Below are 13316 nucleotides of genomic sequence, written 5' to 3'. Positions count from 1 at the left end.
GTTGGTCTGGTCCTGAGTCCCGAAACTTGTCACTGTGTTGGGGACTGGTAGAAGCAGCAGAAAGTCAGGGTTTCATGTTCCCAATCTCTGAGCATCTAAAGCAAAGGGGAGATGCCTTTCCCCAGTATAGTCCTGATATTTAAAGAGAAACACTCCTAGCAATGGAACCTAAAAGGCTGAGGTTCAGTGGTCCTTGTATGCTTGAACTTTGCCTACTTTCCAGGGACAATTTGAAAGTTCCAATGACCTCCCTTTGCCCACTCTAGAAGTGCTTTGTAAAAGACTTAGGTATGTCTCACCTGTAGATGCATCAACAGTCTTGTTTGTACTGTTGACATTGTACCTCTCGACCCAGACAGTGAAGGTGTACACTGTCCCAGCTTCCAGTTCCTTCACTGTGGTACTGGTATCTGAGGTGCTTTGGCTCCCTTGTACAATTTTCTCCCTCGACCACCGGACCCAGTAGGTGTAGGGTGGTTGGTCTGGGCCCAGAGGAGCTGTCCAGCTTAAGGTAATGGAGCCGTTGGTCAGATCCTGCACCATTAGACTTGTCACTGTGTTGGGGACTGGCAGAAGGAGCAGAAAGTCACGGTTTCTGTGTTCTCCAGTCCCCAAGCATCTAGTTCAAAGAGGAGACACCCTTTTGCCTATACAGCCCTGATATCTAAAGAGAAACACTTCTAGAAATGGGATCTAAAACTCTGAGATTCAGTGGTGCTGGGATGCCTGGGTATTGTCTATTTTACAGGAACAATTCCAAGGCTCCAATGGCCTCTTTAGCCCACCCTAGAAGTGCTTTGTAAAAAACTTAGGGATGTCTCACCTGTAGATGCATCAGTTGTCTCGTTTGTACTGTTGACATTGTATCTCTCAACCCAGACAGTGAGGGTGTATAAAGTCCCAGCTTCCAGTTCCTTCATTGTGATATTGGTATCTGAGGTGCTTTGGGTCCCTTGTTCACTGCCCTTCCTCAACCACTGGACCCAGTAGGTGTAGGGTGGTTGTTCTGGGCCCAGGGGTACTCTCCAGCTCAAGACGATGGAGCTGTTGGTCAGATCCTGCACCCTGAGACTTGTCACTGTGTTGGGGACTGGGAGAAGGAGCAGAAAGTCAGAGTTTCCATGCCCTCCAGTCCTCAAGCATAGAGCACAAAAGAGAGACACCCTGTCCCCTGTACAACCCTGGTGTCTAAAGAGAAACAGTCCTAGCAGTAGGACATAAAACTCTGAGGTTCAGGGATGCTGGGATGGCTGGGCTTTGTCTACTTCCTAGGGATAATCCTAAGGTTCCAATGATCTTTAGTGCATCCTAGGAGTGCTTTGTAAAAGGCTTAAGGATGTCTCACCTGTAGATGTGTCTATTGTACTGCTTGTACTGTTGGTACCATTCCTCTCGACCCAGACAGTGAAGTTGTACAAAGTCCCAGCTTCCAGTTCCTTCACCGTGATACTGGTATCTGAGGTGTTTTGGGTCCCTTGTACACCTTCCTCTGTCAACCACTGGACCCAGTAGGTGTAGGGTTGTTGGTCTGGGCCCAGGGAAGCTGTCCAGCTCAAGGTAATGGAGCTAGTATTTCTGTCCTGCACTCTGAGATCTGTCACTGGATTAGGTTCTGGAAGAAGGAGCAGAGACTCAGGGTTCCGTGTCCCCCAGTCCCCAAGTGACCAGAACAAAGTGGCTTGCCCTTTCCCTGCACAGCCTGGTTGTTAAGAAATACTTCCTACAAGGGGACCTAGACACAGACACCTGGGTTCCTGCAGCCCATGCTCAGTGGTAGGAAACTTCGGGAATGCTCTCCTCTTCTGCCCACACAGACAATTCATGCAGGACCCAGGTTCAAATCCATCTACACCCTCCAGTGCACTGCACCCAGTAGGTTTAGCTCTGAGTCTGAGCCCTCGGGGCAGCTCAGCTCAGAATGATGGAACTGTTGGTCAGAACATCCAAACTCAGGTTCCTACTGGGTTGGAGTCTGAGAAATTGGGAAGAATGGTGCACTGTGAGCAGGTGAGAAACCAGGTACTGTCCCTTCAACCATCCCCAGGTCTTGCCCCAAATCCAGAAATGACAATTCCCATCAGCCCCTGCAATGGACCGCCAGGGTGATGCCCCAAGAAGCTCATGGGAATTGAAGTTCAGCCTATGTGTGTGGGCAGTGAACACAGGCAGGGATCACTCACCGGCCGCCCCTGCTCCTGTCCAGATCCACACGCCCTGGGGAGAGCCCAGAGAGGGAGGAATCAGACCCTGAACTTCATCTTCCTTCACCCAGGTGAGATTGTTAAGGAGGGCATGACCTACCAGGAGTTCTCCCAGGCCTGGCTCCCATGAGTCACCCCTACCTGAGGAGGAGGGATCCAGGTATGCTGTCTCCTCCCCCAGGGCTGGGTTCTGACAAAGGTCACCCCAACGTCAGTGTTTTCTAAAGCGGGAGTGTGGCAGGGGTGGGGCTCCAGGGACCCAAGAGCTGGGTTTGGCTTGACTGATAAGGACCAGAGATAAACTTATTGGTTCCACCTTCGGAAATAGCCTTGGAAGACTGGGGGCAGGGAAGCAATCAACAAATTATAGAAGGCAGGAAAGAGACTGGGATTGGGTGCCAGCAGGTAGATTCCTGGGTCTGAGGGAGGAGGATCTGGAAGCCCGTTTGAGGTAAAAAGGGGCTGCAGACCTGGACTGCTGAGTCTGAGGGAGGAGTGGGCTGGGGACCTGGATTCCTGGTCTAAGGAAGGGTGAAGGGTGATAGGGGCAAGAACTCCTGGGACTGAGGGAGGAGTAGGGTGGGGTCAGGACTCCTGGATGTAAGGGAGGAGGAGCTGCGGGATCAGGACTCCTGGGTCTTAGGGAGGAGAGGCTGAGGCTCTGGATCCCTGGGTCCCTGGGGAGAAGTGACCCCTGCATGTGGAGGGAAAGGGGTCTGGGGCCCAGAATCCTGGTCTTTTGAGCATACTCATATCTTGCCTGAAGCCAGAGTTTACTCTCACACCAGATGCTGGGAAATCTAAGAGCCCAGCTGTAAATCTCTTCCACAATTTCCTCTACCCTAGACCCTTCTTCCTGCTCCAAGGAATCATTTGTTTCCTCCTTCCTCCCCAAGAGCCACAGACCCTCAGTCCCTCCTCCCTCAGGAGTCCAGACCCCCAGTCTCTTCCCCCTCAAGCCCAGGAGCCTGGGTCTCAGGCCTCCATCTCCCTGAGACCCACTATCCCGGCTCCATGAGGACCACTCACCAGCAGGACCAGGTATCTCCAGGCCCTGGGGCCCCCGCCGGCCCCAGGCATGTCTCCAGACACTGTAGAGGGACTCAGGAGCCTCAGACCAGCACCTTCCACCTCCTGGACTTTCAGCTCAAGAATTTCCCCTTTCCCAGCCTATTGGTGTGGCCAGAGGCCAGGGCTGGAAAGGGAGGAGGAGGAAGTAGAAGCTTCAGGACAGCCTAGATCCAGCCCTGTTTCTCATCCTCCTTCCTCACCTCTGTTTGTCACCTTGACATGGGAGACGCCCCTGCTCCAGCTGCCCACGGGGTCTCCTCTCCAGCCCTGCTTAGAACACTCAGCCCCCAGTCCACCTCACTTTATCCCCTGAAGGCCCCTGCCCTACACAGTTGGAGTAAAAGCCCCAGAGACTGGGCTTTACCTCCCTACAGCTGGATGGGTCTGCAGTGCAGACCACAGATGGGCTGGGAGAACATCCATGTCACTGATAAACAATTATACTTTAAGACCGGTGTTATGGATTGAATTGTGTCCCTCAAAATACGTGTTGTAAACTCTTACCCTTACATCTGTGGTCAGGGATCCCTGGTGGTGCAGTGGTTAGGTGTTTGGCCGCTACCTGTGAAGGCTTTTGGGACACTGGCGATGGGCGTGCTCTCCTGAGGCCTCAGCCATTCCACCTGTAAAATGGGGATGATGAGAGAACCTACTTCTGAGGGTCTGTGAAAATTACAGGAAGACAGCACAGCATAGGCTGAGGCTGCAGGTGGGAAAGTAGACATCAGGAAGCCTTCCAGGAAGAGGTGATACAAAATTGATTTTGGAAGGAACTTGGTGCACAGGAAGGAGAGCTAGTGGTGCTGTGGTTAAAGCGCTTGGCTGCTAACTAAAAAGTCGGTGGTTTGAACCTACCAGCGGCTCTGCAGGAGGAAGATGTGACAGTCTGCTTCCGTAAAAATCACAGCCTTCGAAATCCTATGGGGCAGTTCTGCTCTGTCCTACAGGGTCAGTATGAGTCACAATCGACTCAACTGCAATGGGTTTGGATTTTGGGTATACCTCTGTAAGGTTGCTGTGAGATGGAATTCGACTCAACATCAATGGGTTTGGTTTTTTGGTGATTATAATCCTGTTTGGGAATGGATTCTCTTTGTTATGTTACTGAGACTGTATCAATGTAGGGTGTGTCTAAAATCAATCTCTTTTGTGATATTAAAGAGGAGATTAAGCAACCAAGCAAGCACAAATGGAGGAGAAGATACATGCCACATGATCACCCAGAAGCCTAGGAATAAGAGCTGAAAAGAGACAAGGACCTTCCCCAAGTGTGAACAGACAGAGAGCCTTCCCCTAGAGCTGGCGCCCTAAATTTGGACATCCAGCCTCCTAAACTATGAGAAAATAAATTTTTGTTTGTTATAGCCACCCACTTGTGGTATTGCTGTTATTGCAGCACTAGATAAATAAGACAACTGGGTTGGGGTCTAGCTAGATATGCTGTCCCAACATTCTTCTAAGGCTCTGGCCCCTTTCAACCCCCTTTGCTTTCTACAATGCCTTCTGACCACCTTTGCAGCTCCGGCAAGATGAATCCTATACTTTCCCACCTCCCAGCCTTTGTATGTGCTGTCTTCTCCACCAGGTATACCTTCCTACTTTCTTCAGCAATCCTGTGTAGGTGTCCTAAGGCTGCTTCCTATAACCAAGTACCACGAGCTCACCAGTTGCCATCCAGTCAATTCTGACTCATGGCGACCCCATGTGTTTCAGTGAAGAACTATATTCCACGAGGGTAGCCAAGGCTGTGACCTTTCTTCCGAGGTGCCTCTGGGTGGGTTCAAGCCACTAACCTTTCAGTTCGTAGTTGAGCACTTAACAGACTGTGCCACCCAACAGCTGTTGTTAGTTACCCTTGAGTTGGCTCCAACTAGGTAATCTAAAACAACGGAAATTTATTCTCAGAAATTGTTAATTGGTGTATTTTTTTTTTTTTTTTTTTTTGCTGTGTGTGTTTTCAACAACAAAAATAAAATATTTTTATAATAAATTAAAAAAAGAAAATAGAGTAACATAAATAAATAGATAAGTAACATTTAATAAAGAGAACTAGCTTATTCTCTCACAGCTCAGGAGGTCAGGAATACAAAATCAAGGTGTCATCAGGGCTATGCTCCCTCTGAAGCCTTTAGGGGAAGATATTTCTTGTCTTTTCCAGCTCCTGGTGATTCCAGGTGTTCCTTGGTTTGTAGCTGCATCACTCCAGTCTCTGCCTTTGTCTTCACGTGGCCTTCCTCCCTTTTGTCCATCTCTATGTGTCTGTCTTCTTCTTAGAAGGATGCTGATCATGGAGGAATCAAGTGCACGGCAACTGGTTGTTTGGGAATCCCTGGGTGGTACAACAGTTAATGCACTCGGCTGGAATCCGCTCAACGGCAACTGGTTTAGTTATCCACTGCCGTGTAAGAAAGTACCCCAAAGTGTAGTAGCTTAAAATAACACTAAATGTTTATTATCTCACAGGTTTTGTGTGTGAAAAATTGAGTAGTTGCTGAGTTACTGGATCCGGGTCTCTCATGAGGTTGTAGTCAAGACGTTGGCTGAGGCAGCAGTGATCCAAAAACTTGGCTCAGGTTGAAGGATGTACTTCCACGATGATTCCCTTACCTGGCTGTTAGCAGGCAACCTCAGTTTCTCACCACATGGATCTCTCCACAGGCATCTTGAGTGCTCTCACAACACGGCAGCTGGCTTCCCATAGAGTGAGTGATCCAAAAGGGAGTGTCTTAATTTCCTAGAGCTGTTATTTTTATTGTTGGGTGCTGTCAAGCTGATTCCAACTCATAGTGAGCCATTGAGACAGAATAGACCTGCCCCATAGGGTTTTCTTGGGTGCAATCTTTACTGTAGCTGATTGCCAGGACCTTTCTCCCACAGAGCCAGGGGTAGGTTTGAACCATCAACCTTCCAGTTAGTAGCCAAGTGCTGAATCGTTGTGTTATGAGGGCTTCTTTTTCTAGAGCTATTGGAGCAGAAATACTACAAATGCGTGGCTTTAAAGGACAGAGATTTATTCTCCTCACAGTTTAGGAGGTTAGAAGTCCAAATTCAGGGTACCAGCTCTAGGAGAAGGCTCTCTCGGTCAACTCTGGAGGAAGATATTTGTCTTGGCTTCTGTAGGGCTGCAGTGTTCCTTGGTTCTTTGGTGATCTCCACATGGCATCTATCATCTCCCCATTTGTGCTTGCTTGTCTCTGTGTCTGCGCTGCTCCTTATAACTCAGAAGTGATTAGGTTTAGAATATACCCTCCACTGATATGGCCTCATTAACATAACAAAGAAAATCCTGTTCCCAAACAGGATTACATCCACAACTATAGGAGTTAGGATTCCAACAAATATTTTGAGGGCACACAATTCAATTCATAACAGGGAGCAAGGTGGAAGTGGCCATGTCTTTTACGACCTTGAGTCAGAAGTCACACACCATCATTTACAGGGATCCTATTTGTCACATAGGTCAGCCCTGCTCAGTAGGGAGAGGACCCCCAAAAGGTGTGAGTACCGGGAGACAGAGATCTTTGGGCCCTCTTGGTGGTCGGCTACCACAACATACAAAGCAATCATTCAATGAATGTTTGTCATTTTTATGACTTTTCTGTTATATCACTCCCACCCCCATTTGTCAAGCCTATTTTACAAAGAGGGAACTAACACTTATTGCAACTCCCTGTGAGTAGGTCAGTTTTTGATGTCATCCCCATTTCAGAGGAGGAAGCTGAGGCCCAGAGGGACATGACCTGAGGGTCCAACTTCTGCCTCTGAGGCCTGGACTTTGCCTACCCCACACTTATTCCTCTTGCATCTACCCTGACATACGTGGATTCATTTATCTGCACTGTTACCCCAAGGCATTTCTAAATACACCATGCTTGGGATTATAGATTTTAATTTTTTCCCAATGCCTTTCTCTGAGTTAAACATTTTATTGAATAAGCATGTATTATTTTATACTTTGAAGGAGCCCTGGTGGCACATGGTTAAGCACTTTGCTGCTAACTGAAAGGTTGGTGATGGAACCCACCGGCGTCTCCATGAAAGAAAGACTCGGCAATCTGCTCTCGTAAAGGTAACAGCCTAGAAAACCCTATGGGGCAGTTCTACTCTGTTACATGGGGTCGCGAAACCAAACCCACTGCCGTCGAGTCAATTCCTGCTCATAGTGACCCTATAGGACAGAGTAGAACTGCCCCATAGAGTTTCCAAGGAGAGCCTGGCGGATTTGAACTGCTGACCTCTTGGTTAGCAGCAGTAGCACTTAACCACCACACCACCAGGGTTTCCATGGGGTAGCTAGGAGTTGAAAACTGACCTGATGGCACCCAACAACATTTTATACTTAGCAAATCTATGTTATTTAAAGAGTCACCCCATTTGTTACCAGTTGAATTGTGTCCCCCCAAAAAGATATGTTGAAGTCCTAATCCCTGTACCTGTGAATGTGACCTTGTTTGGAAATAGGGTCTTTGAAGATGTTATCAGTTAAGTTGGCATGAGGTCATACTGGACTAGGGTGGGTCCTAATCTTATATGACTGATGTCCTTATAAAAAAGAAGAGACAGGGAGACAGATGAAGGATGCCATGTGATGCTGTAGTTACATGCCAAAAAATGCCAGGAGCCACCAGGAGCAAGGATAGAAGTATGAACAATTCTCCTTCAGAGCCCTCAGAAGGACTTAAGATCCTGATCTCAGAGTCCAGAGCTAGAAGACAATACATTACTGTTCTTATAAGCTACTCAGTTTGTGATATTTTGTTTCAGCAGCCCTAGGAGACTAATACAGTTGCTTGTGATGTTTTGAGGGATTGCTTTGAGAAGAAAGGGAGTGAGATAAGCAGTATGGGGCAGAGGAAGGACCTAAGTGAGGACATGAATTCAGAGTGACCCCACCACTGGGACAAGAGTCTGTCCTTTGTAAGCCCAATCTTTTTGTCTGTGGACTTCCGCTGAGGTGTAGAATTTCATAACCTCCCTGGTGAGACAATTTCCTGGTCTCTAATGTGGAATTTCTCCTCTTTGATCTCATGGTAGTGAACTAGTCCAGACTCCCAACCAGGTTTTCCAGTCTGCTCATCCTCCTTCCTTACCAGCTCACTGCTCACACCTCCATCCACTCTAACCCACATTTTTCCTCTTCCTCCCCATGTCTGTGGGGAGCTGGGATTGAAGGACCCAGGAAAAAAAACATAAATTAATGACACCCCACCATATTGTATGGGAATTCAGGTGTCCTAGCTCCCTCTCTCACTAACTGAAACAATCAATGAGGTAAAATTCTCATGAGCCTGGAGGAAGGGAGCCTCCTGATAGCAGGCTGGTCAACCCAAGACATGCTTGGAGTTGAGATTTTCATCTGTATTATGGAGGATATACATGTATGAACATAAAAAGGAAGGCTCTACCAAAGTTCCTGGAGATGCAGATGGCCATTTGCAGAGACTACATTCTCCATCATCAATACCTTGAACTGGCTTCTACACCCACATCTATCATCACCCACTCTCTACCCCACACATTGTTCAACACATAGTGCTTACTGTTCAGCACATAGTGCTTACTGAGTCCCCCCAAAATATGTATTGTAAATCCTACTATACCTGTGGTTATTATGATCCCATTTGGGAATAGGATTTTCTTGGTATGTTAAAGAGGTGGTATTAGTGTAGCGTGTATTTTAAATCAATCTCTTTTTCGATATAAAAGAGCAGATTAAGCAAGCAGCAAGAAAGCACAGATGAGGGAAGATAGATGCCATACCACATGAAATCCCCGAGGAACCAAGAAACAGAAAATGAAAGGAGACAAGGATCTTCCCCCAGAGCCAACAGAGAGAGAGAGAGCCTTCCTCTAGAACCGACACCCTGAATTCAGACTTTTAGTTCCTGAACTGTGAGAAAATAAATTTCTGTTTGTTACAGCCACCCACCAGCGGTAATTCTCTTATGGTAGCACTAGATGACTAAGACACTGGGTGTGTATTTGGGGGTTTGAAGGCAGGGGTTACAGTGGAGAATAAGGATGTAGCCAACCCCAGACCAAAGCACTCTACACCCAAGAGAGGCATTCATGGTGAGACTCCTTGATAGTTTAATTAATTAAATTGTAGTAATTATGCTATGTAGGGTGGAGGCTGAGGAAGACAACAGGGGTGTCAACATCCCCTAAAGAAGAGAGATTTCTCTAGATGGGATCAGGCATGGCTTCTCTGAGTCTTAAGTCAAAACTATGACAAGATCACACACACACACACACACACACACACACACATACACGCACACATATTGCTCAGATCCCAGGCATCTGGGCACTGCATAGTTTCCCACGGAGGTTCTGGTGTCCATTCCATTATGTTCCAGAGACTCTCCACTCATAGATTCTAGTTGATTACTTGTCTTGAGGTGGTGTCTGATTTAGGTTTTTGTATGTGGTGCCAGATGCATTCTCGTACAGACCGTCAACCACGTCCACAGAATCATAGATGGCCTCAGCTCTCTCCTCCTCCGCATCTCAGGACTTGGGCAGCCCCTGCAGCAAGTGCAGAGTGCTGTGATGCAGGAACATGTACCGGACCTGTGGGAAAGGCATAGAGGAGGTGAAGGTAAAGGCCCACTGATAGGGAGGATCAAAGTTGGGATGACTCACTTGGAATCACAGTGAACCCTTTGGGGAAGCCACTTGCAAGAGATTGAACCTACTAAGCCACACACTTCTCCCCCCTTAGTACCCTGGGCAGATCCCTTCTGCTAGATTACATCTTCTCTAATGTCCTGCATCTCTTTATATGAATGTGGGACACGCAGAGGCATTTACTGGCCCCTCTGATGGAAGAAGAGGACACTTTAAGCCTTCTTTATGATTGGAAGGTGTTGAATAGTTAAGGATAGGCTTGTCTGCTTTCCCCTCAGATTTACTAAAATCATGTAAGTCAGGTGCATCTTTGAAATGTCATAGGGAAACCCCACTCCTGGTACTACTTTCCAAGGATCCTTCTTGGGGTCTGTGGAGTGGATATGGAGAAGGACCACTATGGATCAAAGAGATGTTCAGAGGGCACAGGTAATCTGCAATGAATTTTTAGGCCAGTTGGATCTTAAAGTACAAGGAGCCAAAGGCTAGAAAAGAGCTCTAGGTGGGACCCCAGAAAAGGAACTCTGAAACTTCTCACTTCTGCCCAGCTTAGTATGGCTCTCACACTCAGTAACAGGGTGGATGTTCATGGTGTTGGTAAAGAGGAATGGGCTGGGAGAGTACTATAGAATATTATGGCCTCCTATAGCAACCATAACTTCGGAAAATGGTTATTCTCGTGAGTTTGGGTTCCAGAAACCTACAGCCTTATCCCCTAACACCTGTGTCCTCAGGACGTTCATAAAGTCTCCTAAGAGGTAGAATAGTGGGATGACTAAGACCACGAGGTATAGAGCCAGTCCATCTAAGGATAAACATGATTTCCACCTAGACCAGGCTGTGAGACCTTGGGCAAGTTGTGGAATACACCTGACTCTCAGATTCTTCATATGTAAAGGGGGGGGGGGGACGGTATCAGTAGAAGCTACTTCAAATAAAAGAGATGTAAACAAAATAATCAAGTACATGGAAAGAGCCTATCATACTTTCCAGCACATATTTGCTGCTGAATAAATGTTTGTTATTAACCTTGGTCTTTATGTTATAGTTCTGGTTGAGTCTGCAAGCAAAACTGATGTCTTTATTGTATTTCTTATCCTGGCATCCACCCCCGACAGCACCTTTCAAAGAGTCCATAGCTTCCCGGATCAGCTATATCCTAATATCAGCACGATGATTGCCAAAGCCCTCCCATTTACCCTTCCTGAGGGGCTCCCATCACCTCTGTCTGCACCATTCCAGGATGGCTCCTATACAACTTTCTGATGTAGTTGAATGGCTCCACACAGCCCTCAGCCTCCAACTATTGGGCAAATACACATCCAGGGCAATCAGTACACCTGTGCAACCTGTGCCTTTGCTGAAAAGGGGAGAAAGATGGGGGTCAATAAAACCATGAAGCAATACAAAGATCGAGGATGTCATTCTTGAAGGATGTGGATCTGACTTGAAGAGCACTTATCCAGGGAAATTCTAAAATGGGTGGTGCTAAGAATAGAAAGGCATACTTCCTTGACCCAAGAACTAGAACTGAGAATCCACGGGTTGGGCAAGTTTTTGTCACGGAGGCAGGAATGTTATGGAGAACATTATGGTGGTATTCTCTAACTATCCCTTTAACATTTATATCTGGATGGAATCTAGCTGGAATAGAGGAGAATACCTTCTTCATCTGTAAATTCCAAGTTTAAATTTCAGGAGCACTTGGTGGGGAGAGCTCTGAGAATTGGACCCTAAAGACTTCCTAGACTGAAGCTAATTTTTCCCTGTCTTCTCTCTGCTCAACTGCTATCTCCCTGGGTTCTCCCCTCACCAGAGTGTTCCCAGGTTGTCTGGCTCAGTGAATGGACATCATCATGCTGGGAGGCTTCTCACCTGCAGTGCACTATAGGGAGTTCCCACACTTGTTTTGGTCCAGCCACTGCCTGAGAAGCTTCCAGAAGGCCAGTAGGAGTCCAGGGAATTTGGGAGGCTGTACTCTGGCCAGGCGGTACAGTGGAACTGACAGACAGACAGAGTCCTGTGCTGTTCCATCTGGAAGGACAAGAAGAAAGAGTGGGGGAGGGGAAGGTAGAAATATATGGGATTTGACAATCACACCTCTGGGCAAAGGGAAACGCCTGGCCCCTCTGAGGTGAAAGTGGATTTAGGGTGTTTGCAGCAGATCAGGTGGGATATTGGGTGGCTTAGGAAAGGCTCTGGGAAAATAGGACCAGCATTGGGTAAAACTGGGCTGGCTTCTGAGCCCATTCCTTGGACTGGGAGGCATTTGGAACAATTTCAAGAAGGGATTAGGCTGGAGTCATTGGGTTTCCTACATTTCAGACTTGTACTTTGCTCAGTGTCCATTCCTCTGCCACCTCACCTGTCAGTTTCGCCCACAGGGGGCTCTGTGTGCTCACATATCACCTGAGTGAGGGGTCCATGACATTACAAGTCAGGAAGACCTAATGGCTCCTCCCACTGGCATCGGGAAATCTGGACATGGCAATTCTTTCCCTATTGTTGTTTTTAGGTGCTGTCGAGTCGATTCTGACTCACAGCGACCCTAACTACCACAGAACTAAACACTGCCCAGGCCTGTGCCATCATTACAATCCTTTTTATGCTTGAGCCCATTGTTGCAGCCACCCTGTCAATCCATCTGGTTGAGGGTCTTCCTCTTTTTTTTTTTTTTTTAATAATTTTTATTGTGCTTTAAGTGAAAGTTTACAAATCAAGTCAGTCTCTCACACAAAAACCCGTATACACCTTGCTACACACTCCCAGTCACTCTCCTCCTAATGAGACAGCGTGCTCTCTCCCTCCACTCTTTTTCGTGTCCGTTTTGCCAGCTTCTTACCCCCTCCACCCTCTCATCTCCCCTCCAGACAGGAGATGGGGTCTTCCTCTTTTTCACCGACCCTCTACTTTGCCAAGCATGATGTCCTTCTCCAGGGATTGATCCCTCACGACAACATGTCCAAAGTATGCAAGACGCAGTCTTATCATCCTTGCTTTTAAGGAGCATGATAATTGTACTTCTTCCAAGACAGATTTATTCGTTCTTCTGGCAGTCCGTGGTATATTCAATATTCTTCGCCAACGCCACAATTCAAAGGCATCAATTCTTCTTCGGTCTTCCTTATTCATTTGTCCAGCTTTCGCATGCATATGATGCGATTGAAAATACCATGGATTGAGTCAGGCACACCTTAGTCTTCAAGGTGACATCTTTGCTTTTCAATACTTTAAAAAGGTTCTTTGCAGCAGATTTGCCCAATGCAATGCATCTTTTGATTTTTTGACTGCTGGTTTCATGGGTGTTGGTTGTGGATCCAAATAAAATGAAATCCTTGACAACGTCAATCTTTTCTCCATTTTTCATGATGTGGCTTATTTGTCCAGTTGCGAGGGCTTTTGTTTTCTTTATGT

General features: G+C 47.1%; 1 protein-coding gene across 1 annotated transcript in view; it reads right to left on the bottom strand.

Moving 5' to 3' along the window:
• The window catches only part of PTPRH (protein tyrosine phosphatase receptor type H), an 80294-nt gene that overhangs the window by 13048 nt on the left and 53930 nt on the right, over positions 1–13316 (bottom strand). Inside the window, 3 exon segments of the mRNA XM_049902368.1 lie at positions 300–566; positions 824–1090; positions 1346–1612. Of these exon segments, the coding sequence (XP_049758325.1) occupies positions 300–566; positions 824–1090; positions 1346–1612 (801 nt within the window).

This window comes from Elephas maximus, chromosome 11, assembly GCF_024166365.1.
Source record: "Elephas maximus indicus isolate mEleMax1 chromosome 11, mEleMax1 primary haplotype, whole genome shotgun sequence".
Classification (NCBI taxonomy): Eukaryota; Metazoa; Chordata; class Mammalia; order Proboscidea; family Elephantidae; genus Elephas; species Elephas maximus.
This window is presented reverse-complemented; position numbering and strand designations above follow the sequence as displayed.